This window comes from Hippoglossus stenolepis, chromosome 22 (genome assembly GCF_022539355.2).
Source record: "Hippoglossus stenolepis isolate QCI-W04-F060 chromosome 22, HSTE1.2, whole genome shotgun sequence".
In the NCBI taxonomy this organism is placed as follows: Eukaryota; Metazoa; Chordata; class Actinopteri; order Pleuronectiformes; family Pleuronectidae; genus Hippoglossus; species Hippoglossus stenolepis.
Genome location: NC_061504.1, coordinates 9,721,076 through 9,740,544, shown reverse-complemented (window position 1 = coordinate 9,740,544; position 19,469 = coordinate 9,721,076). Strand labels below are relative to the sequence as shown.

Sequence of the window (19,469 nt, the reverse complement as noted above, 5' to 3'; positions counted from 1 at the left end):
AAGCTCTAATATGTCAGTTTTTCTACAGACACTTTTTTTTTTAACTTTATCTTCTCAACTTACAATATGCCTGATTTTGCTGTTTGTGCAAAATTACACGTCACTTATTGGTTACTTCTATCTTGAACTAATTTATAATACACATGGGGTTTCGGCCTGATATGTAGTTCATGAATTTGTTTTATCATCTTGAGATTTGAAATAATGAAATTCTCAGACTGGAGTTGCCTTTGAGTCTGTATAATAGTAAGCTCTGCAGCGGTTACACAACAAGCACGGGTGCTCAAAATGGAACTGGCCGCAAGTTCACAAAAGCCAGAACTTATACGAAGAGGCGTTTCATAAAACATAATCTGAAAAAAAGACATGAAAGACATGAGATCATCATCTGTGTCTGTCCGTCTGCTGTAGCAGTTGGAAGAAAACATCACCAAATAAGGGCATGCACCCTGTTTATCAAGGTCATAGCAGTGAGACACCGCCAAATAAGGGTTCCATCCTGTCAGGTAGACAGTATCACAGCAGTGAGACACCTGGTCAGGGGGATTTCCAATACCTTAGACACTGGTCAGTTGAATTTTCCACTACACATCTTTTTCTGATTATCACAAATAAAATAACTTCAGTGTCTTACCATTTCCTCACAGCCCACAATTTCGCCAGTGTAAGGTAAAAAAAAATTGTATGTCCAAGTACGACAACCATTAATACAGACACAGATGAGAAATAAGTGGATGTTACAGGCAGCTTGTAATATATCATAGATACTGCTTGTTATCAATGCTTTTTTCGTGTTAGTGTTTAGCTGAATGTGCTGACATGATGATACAGGTTTGTCAGTGTAAATAGCAGCTACAGATGAACTGGAGAAATCAGGGGGCCCAGCTGAAGTTGTTGCTCGCTTTCACCTCCGGGGTTCAGATCACCGCACTGGTCCTCCCTCTTATTCATCTGACACAAGATGAAAATACACAACACTGCCGACAAAGCCTGAAGGACAGTGAGACAGAGATGCTTATTTATTCCTTATTCAATACTTTGTTTGGAAGCTGCAGTCTTCAAAGGAGACTGAAGGGGTCAGTAAAGACAACAGGAATGTGGTGACAGGTTGGAAATTCAAATAAAGACAGAAATGAATAATTAATTAATTCCATTGAACTACAGAGTCATTATTAATATTGTTAAAAACACCTATATTTCTTACCATCACAGGTCTGCTATGATCAAGGTATATTGATACATGAGGCTGAGGAGTATTAAAGACAGAAATGTCTAAAAAGCTGACGAGAACAACAATGGAGTAAAAACAAATCCTTGTAATGTCTTTACTTTACAGGCAATATGGCCAAAAATTAAGCGATAAAGATAAAATGTTCTTATCAATCAAAATCAATAACTATCACGATAAATGTCACATTGTATGAAAAGTGTTTGATAGAAAGAGGGAACATGTGTCATGACACAAACTTATCAATAAAAAATGATGGTTAATAAAGGCTTTAAGGCTCAAGTGGTTCAATTCAAAAGTGAAAAGGGGGAAATGGAGACAATTTGAGATAAAGTGAAGCTCAACCATCGAAGAGGAGAGAGCTGGAAAAGCGTAGGTCAGGATGGTGAAGTTAGAGACAATTAAAACAGGAGGGCAGGTCAGTGGTACAATCAGACACACAGATGGACAGTACATACCAAGAAAAATATGAATGCCATCATCACACGCAAAACAGTTTGCAGCATGTATACATCCTCAATCAGGAATTGAAGGCATGGCTGAAAGATGAGAAAAATCATACGGCATCGTCACGATTAAATAGGTTTGTTGGTCAGAATAATAAGAGATTAAACAGGGAAAGTTGTGATTTGATGAGAAATAAAATTGCAATTTAATGAGAAAAAAAAGTCATTACATCAGGAGAATAAAGAAAAAACATATTTTAGTAAAATTAGCAGTAAGCAGCACCCGTCAAAGCTTATTGTTTCTTTGAGAAACTACAACATTGTTGGTCAAATTACACCTTTATTGTTTTTTTTATTTACAATATTCTAACTTTACACTCGTAAAATAATAACTTTATTCTTGTGAAATTACGACTTTATTATTCCCGTAAAAATGCAGTTTTCACTTTGGCAACAATTAAAAATCGTGCTCAACCTGTCCATGTATAAAATAAATCATTTTCTTCATTACCTCTTTATATATCATGATGGGCTGGTCATTGGTCCTTTTTTCAAAGAGCATGCTGTCATTTGGAGCTGCCACCTGGAATACACAGGTATGAAGTATTAGCTGAATGCTAACAGGCGATGCTGCAACTTGAACATTATTAGCCATACAAGCTTGGTACATAAAGGGAGTTTGAGTTCAGGCTCACACAGGGTTCAGTGGACTGGTCAGTGCACAGGCACAATTCTGGGATGTCGTAGCCCCAGTCCACGTAGCCCTGTTCCAGTCCACAACACTGATACTAGGGGAGAGGACACATTTTAAATACATGAATAAGAGACAATCAATATTCTGTTATTATTATCACTTTCCAAAGGTGTTGTCTTACCTGAGGCTATGAAATCTTAATATAACACACCATTTATACAATTCAGCCACCCGTGCCAGACTTGGCATAGCATATCCGCTATTTAAAATAAGATACAAAATATTTTGGGTTGCTGGAAAAACGTAAAAAAAAATAAACTTATTAAATAAATAAATTATGACAATACATTAACATTCATGCTAACCAATACATACACTTCTAAAGACTTCAAATATTTTTTTTAAGTAACAAATAAAAAAATGTAGCCCATAAATTGAGAGACAGTAATACAACATTATTATATATTATTTTCATAGTTATTCTCGGATGAGGACATGTGGTAAGTGCTGGTTGTCTAACATAACTGGCACCGACACTGGGACACGACCACATGAGATGTAGAAAAATACAGTCGTCGTAATTTTGTCTACAACTTCGAAGCCCCAAAATATGGAAATTGGTGCATCGCTAAAATTAATTTTGTGTTAAGTTTGTCATTGTGATAGTTCAATGAAATGAATCTCAGTATTATATGTAACTCCAAACAAATCCAACAGTGTCTTTTAAACAAAGCTACAAGAATTCAAGAGTCAAACAAGAAGGTTTTCTCCATTGAAGAAAGGCAGCGTGTTCATGACCCACAAATCTGGACAAATCTGTTTGTATGACTAGTGTTTGCATGAGGAACATTTATACCTACTTCTGTCTGTGCTTCCTTGAGGGAGTCTTGAAAACTGTCACTAGTATGAACCAGTGATCCCACATTCAAAAGGACCTTCTCCCGGGCTTCAGCCAGCTGCACAACAAAACAAAGACATGTAAAAGTGACTCAGATTAACTAACAAAACTAAACTTTACCAACAGTAATGTTTTTTGAATTGATTTAATATTTGTTTCCCAGGGATTTACTGTGAGTCTACATGTGGATGAAGTCTGTGAGCAGCTTCTCTTTGAATTTGTATGGCTTATCTGACCCAAATAATCTTTAGGGACTCTTGTAACCTCCTTACTTTATCTTGATAACACATACAGATAAGTCCTGACGGATTGTATTTTATTTTTACTGAAAAATATATAAATAAAATAAAACAAGAAGTAAGTAGATATTCAATAAAGAGCAATACTGGATATCTTTGCAACATAGACTAAATATAATGATGGACAACATGTCTCTACTTCCTCCAACTATCCAGAATTTAAGCCCAAATATTGCAGGTACACAAATCGTGAGTCAGTCTCAGCTGTCAATCATGGAGTTTCAGCCTGCTTTTATAGCATCCAATAACTAATAAAAAAGCAAAGTTACCACAAAAATGTAACACTCCATATATCAGTGTGATAAGAACCACCTAAAAGGACAGACAACATCTCTAAAAACTACTCGGACTCCTGTTTTGTTATGTCCAATCCGCTAACATGGAGGAGGCGGGGCTTATAACCTATACTGCAGCCAGCCACTAGGTGGTGACCGAGATGCTTTGGCTTCACTGTTGGCGAGCAGTCATGTCGTTCATCTTTTCTTGTTTCTGTTTCTGTGTTAACTTAATTGGGAACGCAGTTTTGATGCACCCTGTCAGCTTATGTGGTTTGTAGCTTTGACGCCTCATGTGGAAAAATGCATTGGGTCTCAAACACACAAAAGGACAACAGATTTTATAGTCAATGTTGTAATACCTCAGATTCACCGGTCGTCACATTAACTCCAATTGCAAACATGAACAGGCTAGCCAGGATCATTCCAACTGCAAACTGGCACACAAACATACAGGCATAAGCAATCAAATTCGGGAAAACACTTAAGAACTCTGTTGCGCTTTAGAGCTGTTTACTACTACTACTTGTACTACTACGAAAACTTTTTCCATTTACCCACCAAAATTAGCGCCCACATCTTCTTTTGGCAGGCACCATACAGACCAATAATGGCCAAGAGCAGAGGTACAATGAAAAAACCATAACTGCAATAGAAGCCGAGCTGCATCTGTGGAGAAACCTAACAGAGAACCGTGTCAACAGGCATGGTGAACACTGAAAATACCTGAGTCTGTTATATTAGAATATCAATATCAATCAATATCAGAATTCTGCCATGTATGGTGCAGTTTATAACAACTGGACAAGTGGAAATGCCAAGGTCAGGTTAGATAAACACCTACTTCACACAGAGCACAGTTATTCCAGTACTTTTACTGCAGCTTCACTTTATTCTGTCTGGTGAACTGAAATACGATATTGTATGATATGGTCAGAGTGGATTCACAATTGAAATTCACTCTTTGAGCTGGTGTTAGAATCCGTCCTGAAAGATCCAATGACAAGTGGTCAGCTGTTTGTCTGTTCATGCCCCCCTATGCAAATAAACATGTCATTTATGTTTGCGAAGACCAAATTCTGTTGTTTTTTACAGAAGCTGGATGATGTCCGGACCCAATTAACCGAACATCAACAACTTTGCCTTTCACATATGAAGAGGGGTGGCATCGAGGTAGATCAAGCAGGAGACAGGAATTAATGTATAAATTCCACTGCAGAAATCACGTTTTTGTTCACAGCACATCGACAGTTATGAACACAGATATTCGTTTTGTTTTTGTTGGCAATTCTACGGACAATCCTTTTGTTTTCTCACATGGGTTAGCTGCGACATTGGGGTGGAAATCGCATGGTAACTAACGATATGATACGATACACGATACATGGCCCACGATAATGATAATATCACGATACTCTGTCTACGAATAATCGACAATCGTATCTCATGAGTCAGGACGACGATATATTGCTGTATCAATATTTTGTTCCACCTCTACTCAGGACGGATGTTAATATCAGGTCCGAACAGGGGTCTCACTTTTTTTGTGAGTGTTTGTATTTATGACATCTCGTTCAGGCAAATAACAATAGCCTACTGACAGTGAATTACAAGTATTTAAACTAAATGCTTATAGATCAATAGATGCTAAAAATGTGCTAAAATGTGGTCACAGGTGGACCATCAACAGTAAAGTAGAAAATGTAGCAGAACACACTTCACTCCATCATGCAATAAATGAGGATGGATGCTATACCTCATTGTATCTGACGAGGGATCCGTGGAAATACAGAATGAATCCCAACAGTATGGCACTGATGATCTGCAACCCCAGCAACACACACAGTACATTATTCATTCTATAAGTAGCACCTTTGATAAAAAATAATGGAACATTTCCCTTTATGGTCAGACCATGTTTTGAGAAGGTGAAAAAGGTTAAGCATTTTTTCGTTTTTATTTAAAGGGCCCATATTTTACACCTTTTGGGGATTTAATTTGAGGTATCGGTACCCCTAAGATGATATATCAGTGGTTTAAAGTCGAAAAAAAACTGCTGCAATGTATACGTCTACGTTACTCCATACCGAAACGTAGTAACGTCTCGAATAGTAACTTTCTTAGGAGGAATGTCCACGGACACATTCTCTTCCTTGCATCCCTCCACGCTGCAGTGTTTCTTCAGTGTTGTTTGTTGTGGTTAGCCTGTGATAGCTAACAAGCTGCTAGCTCAGCGACATGTCTTCTTGTTGTCGCCTTCGGTGTGGAGGGGGGGTGGCGGTGGAGGTGACAGGGAGTGGGGGGGTTCGGAGTCTGGACTGGTACCGGCTGGGTGGGGCTGACAGAAGAGTGCGATTCCATGACGACATAATACGGAGAGGAAGTACGAAACGCAGCGTTTCAATAACACATTTCTTTAATTAATTGTGGTTAATAAAATGAAGCGTCACATTTCCTGAGCTAAACGGAAGGCAGATGATCTGATGGAGTCGGATATGCAGCGGATTTACTTATCAACTAAATCACTGAATAATCTCAACATGTCAACCTGCAACGCATCATCTTTTCTGTACTGGGCAAAGAATTAAAACAAACACTTACCCCAATCAAACTAGTCACAGTGATGTAACTCCAATACAAACAGACTTTCACTTTCTCCATCTTCTCCCTGGTGCTGTCGATATATGTTGTAGATGTGGAGAGAGAGGAAGATAATCCTGCAGAAACTTCACATCTGGTTGATGTTCATAAATGGAGGAGAAGCCCGCCCTTGTTTTGACGAAAACCCTCTGGAGTGTGACTGAGCACTCTATGAAGGCTTCTTCCTCTTCTTCCCTGGCCAGCTTCCCAAACCTGCGGGTCAATAAGTGGTGGAGACAAAGAGCTTCAGTGGCCAGTGGAGCACAGCGATCTCAGTGTTATGTGTTATCTCACATATGTTTAATGAAATGAAGAAACACAGTGATGTGTGATCCTGTGTGTGTCCTCTTGTGTCAGTGTTCACTCTGCATAAGATGGACAAAAGCCAAAACTTTAAAGGGATAGTTCACCCAGAAATGAAAATTCACTCATCATCTACTCACCACTATGCCAATGGAGGGGTGGATGAAGTGTTTGAGTCCACAAAACACTTTAGGAGTATCAGGGGTAAACTTTGTTGCAGCAGAATCTACAATTGAAGTCAATGGTGACCTATCTTCAGACGTAATAAGAAAAAAATTTAACATGCCTCCATACTGTGTCATCCAAGTGTCCACAAGCCCCGATATTCATATTCCACTTGAAACGGCATCATTTACAATGTGTCTTAAGCCTAAATGTCGGAAATGCTAACGTCCGCTAGCTTAGCTGAGGACATTTAGGCTTAAAACACAGTCGAATTTGAATGTCGGGGCTTGTGGACACTTCGGAGTCTATGAAAGTTTGCCGGAAGTTATGTAACTAATCTGGATCAAGTATGAAATGAAGCTCAGATTTCAACAGCTGCGAGGAGAGGGACTTTCACTCTGGAGAAATGTGTTCCTACTAACCCTACAAATCATTTCCAGTCAAGGCTGTAATGTTTTTTTTATTCTTTTGTAAAACTGTCATGGCCTGAGTGAATGTCACAGAATGATTTACTTGTTATAATTGTCTTTATCTTTATGAGATTAACTCCCAGATGTTGCTCAAACACAGAGAAAGGAGATCCATCTTTTTTTTTGGAGTGTTGTTGCACAGTTGATTTCACTGCTTCCTTTATTCTTCTCTTCAGGGAACTGTCACTTCTGCAGAGCCGACACGCAATTTATGAAAAAATAAGAGCCGATGGGTTGAACAATTAAACTTACACACATGAACAGCAATGAAGTAAATTCAGTATCATTTTGACTATAAAATCTTCACAGCAGACAAACCAGGAAGGATGAACGCAAACTTGTCTAACTTCCCTCTGCACCATAGACTCGGTCTAATCTAAGCTCTGCACACAACCAAACAAAAATAAAGCAGTTATCCTTCTGATTATTCATCCTCATGCTTAATATTATGAATGGTTTATTACTAGTTTAAACTTATTGTAAGGCAGCACAGCTCCTCTTTCAAAGTCACTTTTCCAACTTGATATCTGTTCCGGCCCCTTTAAGAAACGTCACCTGACGCGTCACGTGGGGCGGAAGTGGCCGGACTCGCCTCGGCGTGCTTGTGTTTACATCAACAGCTCCTGGTTTACGCGGCACATGCAGGTTCGTAGAGTAAACAAACAGTCGCCGTTCGTGAATAACGCGTTTATTTCCCCGCTCACAGACAGAGATGCGCTGTAACGTCCTCGCTAAAGCCGCCGCAGCTCTTTGTCTGCGGGAGTCGAGGTAGGGTTCATTTGTAGGAGACGGAAATGGCTGTAAATAGGCAGAAATAAGCAGAAATGCAAAACATGTCATCGATGTAAGAATGTTCAAATTATTTATAAGTTTCGCGCCGACTCTAACTTCCTGTTTGGGTTGATTCAAACCCCCTTTTTCCTCTGTTTCCGTTTAATGTTATGTTGTGTCTTTGTGTTTAACTTTTCAACAAATGTCTCTGCACCTCCTTAATACTATGCTTACTCTCTGTGTGTATCTATGTGTATAGATTTTATACATTTATATATATATATATATATATAATTCTTATTTTTTGTAGTTTGACTTTACATTTGTACATATAATTTAAACATATATAGTGTGTTATGTGCCTGATACCTTGCTGCTGTAACCAGTTTGGGATTATTAAAGTACATCCATCCATCCATCTATTCATCCGCCTATCCTAATCACCTATCCATCCTTTTACCCATCCGTCCATCCATCTATCTATCGTCTATCCATCCATCTACTCATCCATCTATTCATCCACCTATCCATCCTTTCACCCATCTGCCCATCGGTCCATCCATCCATCCATCCATCTATCTATCCATCTAATCATCCATCGATTTATTCATACACCAATTAATCGATCCGTCTGTCCATCTTACCATCTATCCATCCTTTCACCAATCCATCCATCTGTCCATCCATCCATCTATAACCGCATACTTATGACACTGTTGTATATATGTTTTTCTCTTTTAGCTGCATAGTGTATAAATTGAGCTCCATACCTTGTATACATTTTCTTTCTGTATTTTTTGTCTCTTCCAACATGTCTCCTCTGTTTTTCTCAGCTTTGAGCCGACTCCCTGCAGAGTTTGGATGAAGTGACCATGAGGCAGGACGGTGATGCTGTGAACGTCCCTGCGTGCTTCATCTCCAGCCATGAAGGTTTTCTGGGAAGCATCAAAAACTTTATCAAAGACTTTGTTGTGACGGAGATAGATATTAATGGACAGCAGGTGAATCAAGAGGCAGCAGAAGGTTGTGCCTCTGCATATAAACCCAGTGAGACCACTGCAAGATTTCCGCAGAATAATCATTCCTTCGTCTCACACAATTCGTATGTATCGGCTGATTGTGGAATAGATGTAGCTCTGCCGAGTCCAGGCAGTTTCGATCTTGGTGTGATTTTGGGCCAGTCGGTGAGCGATGAGCTTGAGCAGTTTGTGTTGACCCTGAAAGATGAAAAGCCGACGCAGCAGGAGCTGTCGCTGGGATCCTTTAGCGACAAGCACCACAGAGCCAACGTCCACCGGGCCGTCAGGCACCGCTTCCCCTTCCTCATGACCGTCACCATCCAGCCGGAAATCCGGGTGAGGGAGGACCCGGACTACAGGGAGCTCTCCCAGCTGGTCACGGAGGACGAAGCGGAGGACTTCTTCAGGTTCATAGATGCCAAAGTGCGGGGCTCGTCCTACACGTTCGGGCCCGACGACGACAAGGACCACAGGACGGCGGTCCACCACTTCCTGAGCCGCAGGTTCGGGAAGCTGGTGGAGACAAAGAGCTTCAGCGACCAGGGGAGCACAGCGATCTCAGTGAGACTGAGAGAGCGGGGCAGGCCGAAGAAGAGGAGCTCAGACGAACGGAAGGAAGAAGAGGTTTACACTGGTAAGGTTGTAGGATGTTGAAGAAAAAAGATGACCCTGAATGCTTTATCAAGGTCACGTACCAATTCATATCTTTACATATGTTTAATGAAATGAAGAAACACAGTGATGTGTGAACCTGTGTGTGTGTGTGTTCTCTTGTGTCAGCGTTCACTCTGCATAAGGAGAACCTGGAGACTCTGGAGGCCATCAGCTACATGGCAGCAGCTCTTGGCGTCTTACCGTCGGACTTCACCTACGCTGGGATCAAGGATAAGAGAGCCATAACCTACCAGACCATGGTGGTGAAGAAGGTGTCACCGCAACGGTAGTGCTGTGTTTCCTTTATGTTCAAACCAAAACAGATTGCAGCTGCATAATTAATGTCACAAATCTGAATTCATGCATTTGATGTTAAGGCTGAAAGAGAAGAGGGCAGAGTTCGAGAAGAGGGGGATGCGTCTGACTCAAGTCCGCTCCGTCAGCGAGCCTCTCCGGCTGGGACGACTGCAGGGGAACCACTTTGACCTGGTGGTGCGTGACCTGAGGCCGCACGGCTCCAGCGACGCACACACGTCTGGTGCAGAGAGACACACTCGACTGGCAGCGCTGGTGAAGGAAGCGTTGGAGAACGTGAAGGTATTAGTTTTTTTCTTTATGCTGGAAATACACGTGAAGAGTTTACTCAGGACTTGTCCACACTGCTGCAGATACTTTTTTAAGGGATATTAACACCTTTTGTTTTTAAAAATTCTCTGTCGACCTTCAATTAAAAAAAAATACAAACGCTGAAACAAGCATGCTGGGCCAGTAGCTGGCGATGAAGTCTACATCCATGCTCTGTCAAATACCAGAGAAAAAAGCTTGTCTAAGTACTATTGGGTGAGATGGATGGTGGATGTTCATCACATGGGGGCATGCGCTAAGTAGGCTGTGATGTTTCCATTTTTTGTTTTTGTAATTCTGCACTTTAGAAGGATTTTGTAAAAGTCGCTGTTTACGTGTGGACGAGAGGCCCAAACGCAGAGTGAAAAGTTTGTTCTGCAAAATATCCAGATTAGTGTGAAGAGGGCGACAGAATGGCGTGAAAAAGAAAAACAGTTATAAGCAGTTCTGCACTCGGCTCTGATTTACTGAAACAGATGAAGATGGCCTTGTCGCATTCATCTTTATTTCTGAAGAAACACATTATTCCACGAACCTGCCACATGATAAACAGGGAGAGTTGTGCAGGGCTGGAACCAATAGGCTGACCTCAACTCTGCTCCATATCATTTTTATCTGCAGTCAATTTTGATAAGCTTTTACTGGTAAGAGCCAGTAGTCATTAGAGTCTAATGACAGACTGGAGTTATACTTCCTGCATTAATAATGCAACATGTCAAAAAGCACAACTCAGAACCGTTTTGCTTGAGACGATGTGCAACATGCTTTATAAATATCTTATATCTCGTTTGGTGGGTGTTGCCCAATCAGCAGCGACATGTATTACAAACCTCACTGTGTGAACAATATGAACAAACTGCCACTTTCTGTTGCTGCAGGACAGAGGTTTCGTCAACTACTACGGACCACAGAGGTTTGGGACTGGACAGAGCGTTCAGTCAGACCGAGTGGGCCTGGCTTTACTGAAAGAAGACATGGTGAGTGTTGCCCAATACTGTTAAATGAATGTGAGCTGCCACTCAGCCCAGCAAAGTCCAGTCAGATGTATTAATATCGGACAGTAAGAACAACAGGAGTCAACCCAAAGTGCTTTACAGTCACGACAAACATGGAGAAAAATTGAATATGGAGAAGAGACAAATACAGTAAAAGGCATAGAAGTTAGAAAGACAAGTGAAGATCGTCTCACCATCGTGTCCTTTCGGTCATATATTCTTGTGCGTGTCAGGTGAGCGCTGTGCGTCTCTTCTTTACCCCGGAGGACGTCGATGATCCTCAGAGCAACGCGAAGAGACACTTCCTCCAGACAGGTGAGAGCCGGGACGAGAACTCGCTGTTCTGCTTTTGTTTTTCCTCAAAATTAACAAAGATAATTTTCTTAAAACTAAGTTTGTAGAAACTATGAATATCTGTTAATGTTGCAGCCCAGTTCCTCAAGCAATTTCTGCTAAAGTCCATCATATTTTTCATAGTATTGAGAACAGCCAATGCAGGATATTTATGACGGATTTCATAAAAGTGAGTTTTTGATATTTAAACCTTTTTCTCCACCTTTGTTTTTCCCCCACCCCACACTAGATAATGCCAAGGAGGCTTTGGCCTTGATGCCGTTGTCGAAGGCCAGGGAGCGGCTCATGCTGCGCGCCCTGAACCGCTACGGTACGAATGCGGACGGTTGCGCCCAGGCCTGGCTCAGCCTGCCCCACAGCATGAGAGTCTTCTACCCGCACGCCTACTGCAGCAGGTCAGCTGACGAGGGGGAAAAAAACCCCAAAGACTTCTTTTATTAAATGGGAATCAATCAACATTTTGTTTATTTATTTATTTTCCACTACTAGATTCCTCTGTCCAGTTTCAGGGTTTAACCTCGCACCAGTTTGTGCATCACAAATCCTCCGTCCGATTTTTACCTGGTGTTTAACACTTCCTGGTTTTCAGTATCTTCTAAAAATTACAATGAATAATAATATATAATTCAGTTTGCTGCACAATTAAAAAATGTTTTTAACCCATTTCCCAAACTTTGTTTTGTTTTTGGATTGCCCCCCAAAAAATTATGACAAATTCCAATCAACATATTCATAAATAACTTTCATAAAATAAATTAAATTAAAGCCAGATCCCGGTGCTCTTACCCTTTAATATTCATTTCTCTGTTGAATTTGTTTGTGGTCGTCAGGGTGTGGAACGACGCGGTGGCTCACAGGTTGACCACTCTGGGCCACAGTGCCAGACGAGGAGACCTGGTGTGGCTGCAGGAAGGACAAAGCAAAGCAGACGAGGCTGGAGAGAGCAGCTCCGCTCAGGTAACGGGACAGAAAACAGAAAAAGAAACACACCTGTCAGGATGTGCAAAGGAAATGTCTCGTGTTTAGCAGAATACAAGCTGCTGAAGTAATGTGTAATTCCCATTTCATAATTTGCCATTAATGCCACTGTCCTGTCCTTCTTTGCTTTTCCAGATCCATGTGGTGACCGACCAAGAGGAGCAAAGTGGAGTCTACACTTTAGGACAAGTATGTCGTTTGTGGAAAACACTTATTTTAAATACGACTGTTTCAACACAATTCACGACTGTTTTATAAATGATTTTCTTCAGGTGTTGCTGCCGATGCCAGGAAACACGGTGAAATATCCAGAGAACGCCATGGGGACCTGGTACCAGGAGAGACTGGCCAGAGACGGGCTGGACAACTGTCGCTTCCGAGTGGGCAGCCTCAAACTGAATCTGCCTGGCTGCTACCGCCTCCTGCTGGCCATGCCACGCAACCTCAGCTACCAGCTGCAGAGAGGAGGAGGAGGAGATGTGATGGGAGAAAGGAAGCAGGACACGATCTCGCTCACCTTAAACTTCGACCTGGACTCCTCCTGCTACGCAACCATCTGCCTCAGAGAGATCATGAAGTGCGATGTGTAGAAGTTGTGTTTGTGCGTCCGTGTGTGAGGGAGAAGAGGCAGCTTTTTGTAACTAACCGACAACGTTTTATAACTTCACTCGCCCTTAATGTCACATGATATGAGTAGACCTTTAGTTTGTTGTTGTACTGAGCAGACGACTGTGGCCACACATAGAATAATTACATGATAAAAAAACTTCCAATGACGAGGAGCCACTGCCAAATGTGAAGAAATCTAAATGTTAAAGCATGAGAACAGTATTTGTGTTTTGTGTCATGAGTAAAACTTTCTGATTATAAGAAACCATTGTACTTTTAATTCTTACCTCCCCCAAGGAGGATATGTCACCAGCTGCGTTTGTTTATCTATTGGCAGGATTACACAAAAAAATTACACAACTGATTTCCATGAAATTGTGTCCACACACTTCCTGACAATGTTAATGACGCTCCACCCCTCCACAGAATTTCACGGAAATCAGCTCAGTAGTTTTTGATTAATCTTGATGACAGTCAGACAACAAGATTAAAACAGGACACACACACACAGCAATTGTAGTTGTTATTCTCACTTTTCACCACTAGATAGAGACATATGACAATATTTGTCTACATTTCCTTCTCACTCCCCTTTCAAATAGCTTCAACTGATCAGTGTTTAGTTGCGTAATTGTCCATAACTTTAATATTGGTCAAGCTTTTAAGATTTAACATTCTGAATTGGAGGGAAAGCAGTACCTGACTTACAAATTCGAATCTGAGGCTAAATCCACAGTGCTGGTTCATGTAATAAACTCTGATGTGAAAGAAAATTGCATCCTTGTGAGAAAACCGTTTAAAGAACCTATAGATATAATATAATGAAGCATGAAACCCCTGGTGCATGTAGGGGCAGCGTTAAAAACCGAGCCAGCTTTGCCTCCAGTGACAAATCTGGTGCACGTAAAAAAGGGACCTGCATAATAAAACTTCACCTCATTAATAATTCACACTGGATACCTCTGGGATGTTTTCAATAATCTGTCACCCTGAGCAACGTGAGAAGAAGAAGGGACCGAGGATAGTCCGGAGGTGGGTTCCAACACGCAGTCTGTCATCGAGCCACAGCACCGCGTGATGAAGGGGCTGCCTGTGAGCTAAACTGTCTGCCAGAAGAGACGCATTAGCAGTAACGAGTTTCAAGAATTTGGTTACAAAACCACACCATATATCCAGCTGACACCAGATTGAAACACTTACAGATTGATTCCTATACTGTGTATTAAAGTGCTTTTTGTGTTTCTCGCCTCGGGGAGTTAAACTTAATCTTCACATGTACAAATTCTTGAATAGGGTGAAGTTGTTCTCACATATTCACATGCAGATTAAGGTGAAAGGGATCTATTGGCAGAAATGGAATACAATGATGTTTTCATTCGTCTATAATCGCCTGCATGTATGAATTGCTGTTTTCTTTACCCTAGAATGGGCCCTTTATATTAAAATGGGGAGCGGGTCCTGTCTACGGAGGCCACCATGTTTTTACAGTAGCCCAGACTGGACAAACTAAACACCTTATGAGTTTTTATGACAACTGAAGGCTACCACAGGTTCTCCTTCATGCTTGGAAAGGGAGGTCGAGGTGATGGGTGTTCAGCTGCAACGTGCGCCTTCACCACTAGATGGCACTAACTTCCGCACACTGAACCTTTAAGAGTCCTGTGCTGCATCTTGGAGGATATGAAAATTCAAATTAAGATCTCGTCTTTGTCTTAACGGAGCTCAGTTACAGATCAATAGGAGCTGTTAAATTTAGCTCCTGAGAAATTGCCTCTCTCTCATCTCAGCCAGATCTTGTATCAGATCTTTAAATGCTCCCGTTTCTGTCTCCCTCCACGAATCTTTGTCTCAAATAAGAGAGATTCTTCTACTGTTCTACTTGTATTCTCAGGATCATCTGTCTTAGTGTGTCTTCACCTATCCCATTTGTATAGTTGTATGCCATGGGAGACAGGAGACATGTTGGTTTGACAAATGTCCGTATTTTAGTCTCTGTCATTAAGTCTGTAAGTTTATCCACTAGTTTAAAGTTAGAGAGTAACATGCTGACTTTGTAATATGCTGAGGTTTTGTCAGAATAAATAGACTGCCTCCATGCACATTGGTTTGCTCTGCCTCTCTTTGAATCCCAGCATAAAAATGTGAATATGATCCATCACCAAATACATATTTGATTATGATCAACATTCCCTTTACCACTGCACTAAATATAGGATATGTTATAATGTTCTTGTGTGTCTGAGGCCCAGTTCACTTGCAGTTCAAACGAGCAGTAGTGAGAATAATTGGCCTGATTCTCCAATTGCAGTTAGTCTGAACAGGACTATACTGAGTATTCGTCAGCCATGATTCCTCGGTGCAGATAGACGTGGGTGACTGACTCGTCCTCTGGCTCATCCCCGGTCCAGCCGGCCGTAGATAAATGTTGTCAAAGATGACAACTTAACGACACGTCTCGCCTCGATGAGACGCAGAGCGAAGGCTGGAGAGTGAGAGGGAAGTGAAGGGTTATGAAAGACGTGTAGCTTGGATGGACGGTTATTTCTCCTGGGGACGAACGGTTGAGGAGGAAGATGAAAGTAATGAAAGGCCGTGAAACAGAGTGAAATGTGGAAGCAGCAAAGTACAGTGCGCTGATTTTATTCAGCCCTTTATAATCCCTGAAAATGTATTTAGTTATTACCTTCATAACTTCTATGATAACTGTTTATTTAGTCATGAATACGCGTAAGTTCACTGTGTTTTTATTACACTGATATGGGAACGTGCGTGTGGACATTCTGTGTGGGTGCGTGTTTGTGAGCTTGTCTGTGCCTGTGAAAAAGAAAGTGAAAGAGTGTATGCGTGTGTTTTCTGGTCTCCTGTCAACCGTGTTGCTGTTGCCGCCGAGCGTTGTCCAGACGTGACAGTCTGCACAAGGTGTCTGAGCACGGTCGAGAGAGGTTGGGTAAGCACAAGCAATCATGTTGTTACAATGTCAAATGTATTTTGAGGTAAAGAAAACAACCCCTTCACCATTTTTTACATTATCCGCTTTTTAATATTAAATGGCATTTTTTATCCTCCTTTGCGATTTTAAGTGTTTTCTTTAGAGCTCATACTTATGGCATACACAGGCGCTGAAGTCTTATCCAGACATTGTCCAGAGCGGCTGTAGGTGAGAGCGCAGATGTCCAAGTCTGGCTCCGGACATTGGAAAATGTCTGGTTGACTTTCACCAACCAACCTCATCCTGGCCAGAGTCTTCACAAGCCAGAGAGGTGGAGAGGTATCAAACCTTTGAAGCTGAGATAATAGTCAGAAGTTAACGTGCGAGTCACGGAAAAGTCGTCTTCTAGCAGTTGTCAGTCGGTGCACGTGTTTTTCAGTTCATGAGATTCGGAGCGATGCTTTGTCGAGAGGGACGATCAGAGAGGGCGGGATGCGTAGGTTGCATTTTTCCAAAGTGCAGTCTGCAGCGTCCTCCTTTCCAGGATTACCAACCCCGAGCTTTAAGTGATTTATTTAACTGTCACACTGAGGTGACAGTGAAGGTTTTCAGAGTTCAGGAGCGCTGGGTTGGATTCTGGCATTTTGATTGCAACAAATAAAGCTAACAAAGGTGCAGTTGTTCTAAATCTTGAATAATTGGGAAATGGTTCTACCACATGTTTCATATGTCATATTTCACCCATAGATGATTCTGCTGCTGGAAAACATTTGCTAACACAGGTTTTTAAGAATGCTCACAGTGACTGTAAATCATAATTGACCTTACTTGTAAAAACGAAAGTATAAAAGAACAAGTAAATCTCAAAAAGCGCACGTGGCTGAACGCACGAGGCACGTGCAAGACTTAACCTGTGACCCGCTCATTGTGGGCGAGTGTCATTCCACAATAAAACCAGGGGACCTCTCTGCTGCCCAGAGGCTGCTCTGTCACCCATTTAGCGTACTCCAGTCCAGTGTCCCACATTTGAGAGGCCTGCACGTGGAAAATACATTGACCTGATAACGGCAGCGCAGCGATCGACAAGCGGAAAAGAGAGGGAGAAAAAAGCAATGCCTATGTGAAATGAGATTGATTAATGGATGGAAGTAACGCTGCAGCGCTCTGGGAGCATCACCACATCCTGTACATGTAGAGCAGAAGACAAAGAGAGAGCGTGTGAAAGTTGGACATAATGTTCCCATGATTTCACATGAGTGTGGAGATGAAACTGGGAAAATGTTGCATCGAGATTATAGTGACCGAAGTTCTCTCGGTTGTGAGTATTATCGCAGTATTGTTCAAATGTGTGGAAAATGTTCAGAAAGTCCTGATACACAAACCAAGTTCTATATTTAAATAATAAGAACATCAAATCAAATGTGCAACGATGGCAGCCTTTTGTTTTACAATGAAAACTTCTGTAAAGCAAAATAACAACACAACTTGTTCTACCTTAAACCTCAACACATCATTTAAATTCATCCTATTCCGATATCGTTTTCACAAGAATGCGATGGATGAAAAACAAAAACAATTTATTTAATATATATATTCAATCAAACAGAGTATAATGAGTAATATGTCTTGAGCTTTCACCCCCCAAAAAAATCAAAATGTATATTAACTTTACTAGTGTTTATTATGATGTCAGTGTAACTTCCCTCCAAAGTTCATGATCAAGGATTTGGATCCGTAACATGACAAGTTCATGTCAGGTGCTTGAGCCCCAGTTAAAGGTTAAGGATACATCAAATTTTGTGTCATTAATTACCAAGTTATTACTTTGGTTCAAACAATCAATTCAGTGTGGAGATTTTATGATACAGTCATAAACGTAGTGCTGGTAAATTATATCTCCGGGTATGAATGTAGCACAGATCCAACACAGCCCTTTTTTGTTTATCACTAAAAATCATAAAACATCTGGCTGCTAAAATATAAAAAGGGGTTGTGGAGCTTCGGGTCGGACCAGTCACAATGTCCAGTCAGTGGAAAATTTAATTTCCTGCCCCGTTTGTGACCCAAGAAAAAAAAAAAAAGAAAACCCAACTTTTTTTTTTTACACACTCAGGCCCAACACCAGGTAAACTGCCTGCACGTGAGCCATTAATGAGTTCCTCGCTATAACTGGGAATTTTCTCACACTGTAAAAGTTAGGAGAAAAAAAACTGTTAACTCTCTGCCTGGGTACAGTGAGCACTCTGTGCCTGAGTGGAAGAGTCTGTTGACTGGCTGCAAAGCAGAGAGAGGTGGAGGAAAGCTCATTATTTTTAATGGCGTCTCTCCGCTGATGGAGAGAGAGAAGCAGAGAGAGAGAGATGAACTATAATACTGCCTTAGCTGGCTCCAGGCTATAACACTGAGACCTTGTTGGAGCGTAAGCATGCACGGACCCCGTGCTGTCATATAAAGGCCAAAGAACATGATCGTGCAGTGTGTTATTGTTACCATCATTTCTCCCCTGGCAAAACAAATGTTTAAAATATATTTCCATTATTCTTTAAGGATTTTATCTCATTACACGAAGCATATTTCATGGAAACCTACACAGTAATGATATACCCTAAATTGCTTCGACCAGATGTTTTCGTGGTGGGAGGAGCCCCTTCGCCAGAGGGGCCAGAATCCGTTTCAGAGGAGGCGCAGATGGGAAAAAATATTACATAAGTTATCAAAAGGAGATCAGAGAGTGAGAAACTGAGAAATGCCTTGAGACACCTTTTTTAAGTATCTGGTGTAGTCTGAAGTTATGTCAAACAGCAATGTTGGGCTCTTTGCTCAGTTGTTGAGTGTCTATGGGATCAAATAACATATCACACAGGCATCCAGATATTGAGTGAAACCAAGAAGTTGGGTGAGGAGGTTCTTTTTCCAAAGCTTCGTCTGAGACGGGTCTCACAGTCTTGTCTTGTTATATAGTTTTTTACATTTGAGTTTTGGTGTCACATTGCAATTAAGGAGGCGCACCAGCAAATTCTGAATGACATATGTACATCCTGTTGTCATTACCTCTGTGGGCTGCCTCTACCTATGCTTGGCATTGATTGGGGATGGAGACGGGCGCGTGTCTGACGGG

At 41.4% G+C, this 19,469-nt stretch overlaps 2 protein-coding genes across 7 annotated transcripts; one reads left to right on the top strand and one right to left on the bottom strand.

Annotated features, from left to right (window-relative positions):
* Nucleotides 1-495: 495 nt before the first annotated feature.
* LOC118101569 (tetraspanin-8) lies at nt 496-7,251 on the bottom strand. 5 transcript variants are annotated; one of them, XM_035147473.2, is made up of 10 exons: nt 7,078-7,251; nt 6,442-6,693; nt 5,597-5,662; nt 4,402-4,521; nt 4,203-4,277; nt 3,229-3,324; nt 2,370-2,462; nt 2,186-2,257; nt 1,687-1,767; nt 496-990 (listed from the first exon to the last, which is right to left on the bottom strand). In XM_035147473.2, the coding sequence occupies exons 2-10, from the start codon at nt 6,499-6,501 to the stop codon at nt 853-855; spliced, it is 801 nt and encodes a 266-aa protein (XP_035003364.1). In that variant the 5' UTR covers nt 6,502-6,693; nt 7,078-7,251; the 3' UTR covers nt 496-852. The 5 variants fall into 5 exon arrangements, with proteins under 5 accessions (XP_035003364.1, XP_035003363.1, XP_035003366.1 ...); XM_035147472.2 differs by lacking the exon at nt 7,078-7,251 and adding an exon at nt 6,924-7,009; XM_035147475.2 differs by lacking the exon at nt 7,078-7,251 and adding an exon at nt 6,924-7,009 and having other exon boundaries at nt 4,402-4,419.
* Nucleotides 7,252-7,980: 729 nt separating this feature from the next.
* pus7l (pseudouridine synthase 7 like) lies at nt 7,981-13,687 on the top strand. Of its 2 annotated transcripts, none has more exons than XM_035147471.1 (10): nt 7,981-8,063; nt 9,023-9,842; nt 9,989-10,148; nt 10,240-10,459; nt 11,365-11,463; nt 11,715-11,796; nt 12,065-12,230; nt 12,666-12,792; nt 12,949-13,002; nt 13,086-13,687. In XM_035147471.1, the coding sequence occupies exons 2-10, from the start codon at nt 9,062-9,064 to the stop codon at nt 13,401-13,403; spliced, it is 2,007 nt and encodes a 668-aa protein (XP_035003362.1). In that variant the 5' UTR covers nt 7,981-8,063; nt 9,023-9,061; the 3' UTR covers nt 13,404-13,687. The 2 variants fall into 2 exon arrangements, with proteins under 2 accessions (XP_035003362.1, XP_035003361.1); XM_035147470.1 differs by having other exon boundaries at nt 8,050-8,186.
* The last annotated feature ends 5,782 nt before the right edge of the window (nt 13,688-19,469 follow it).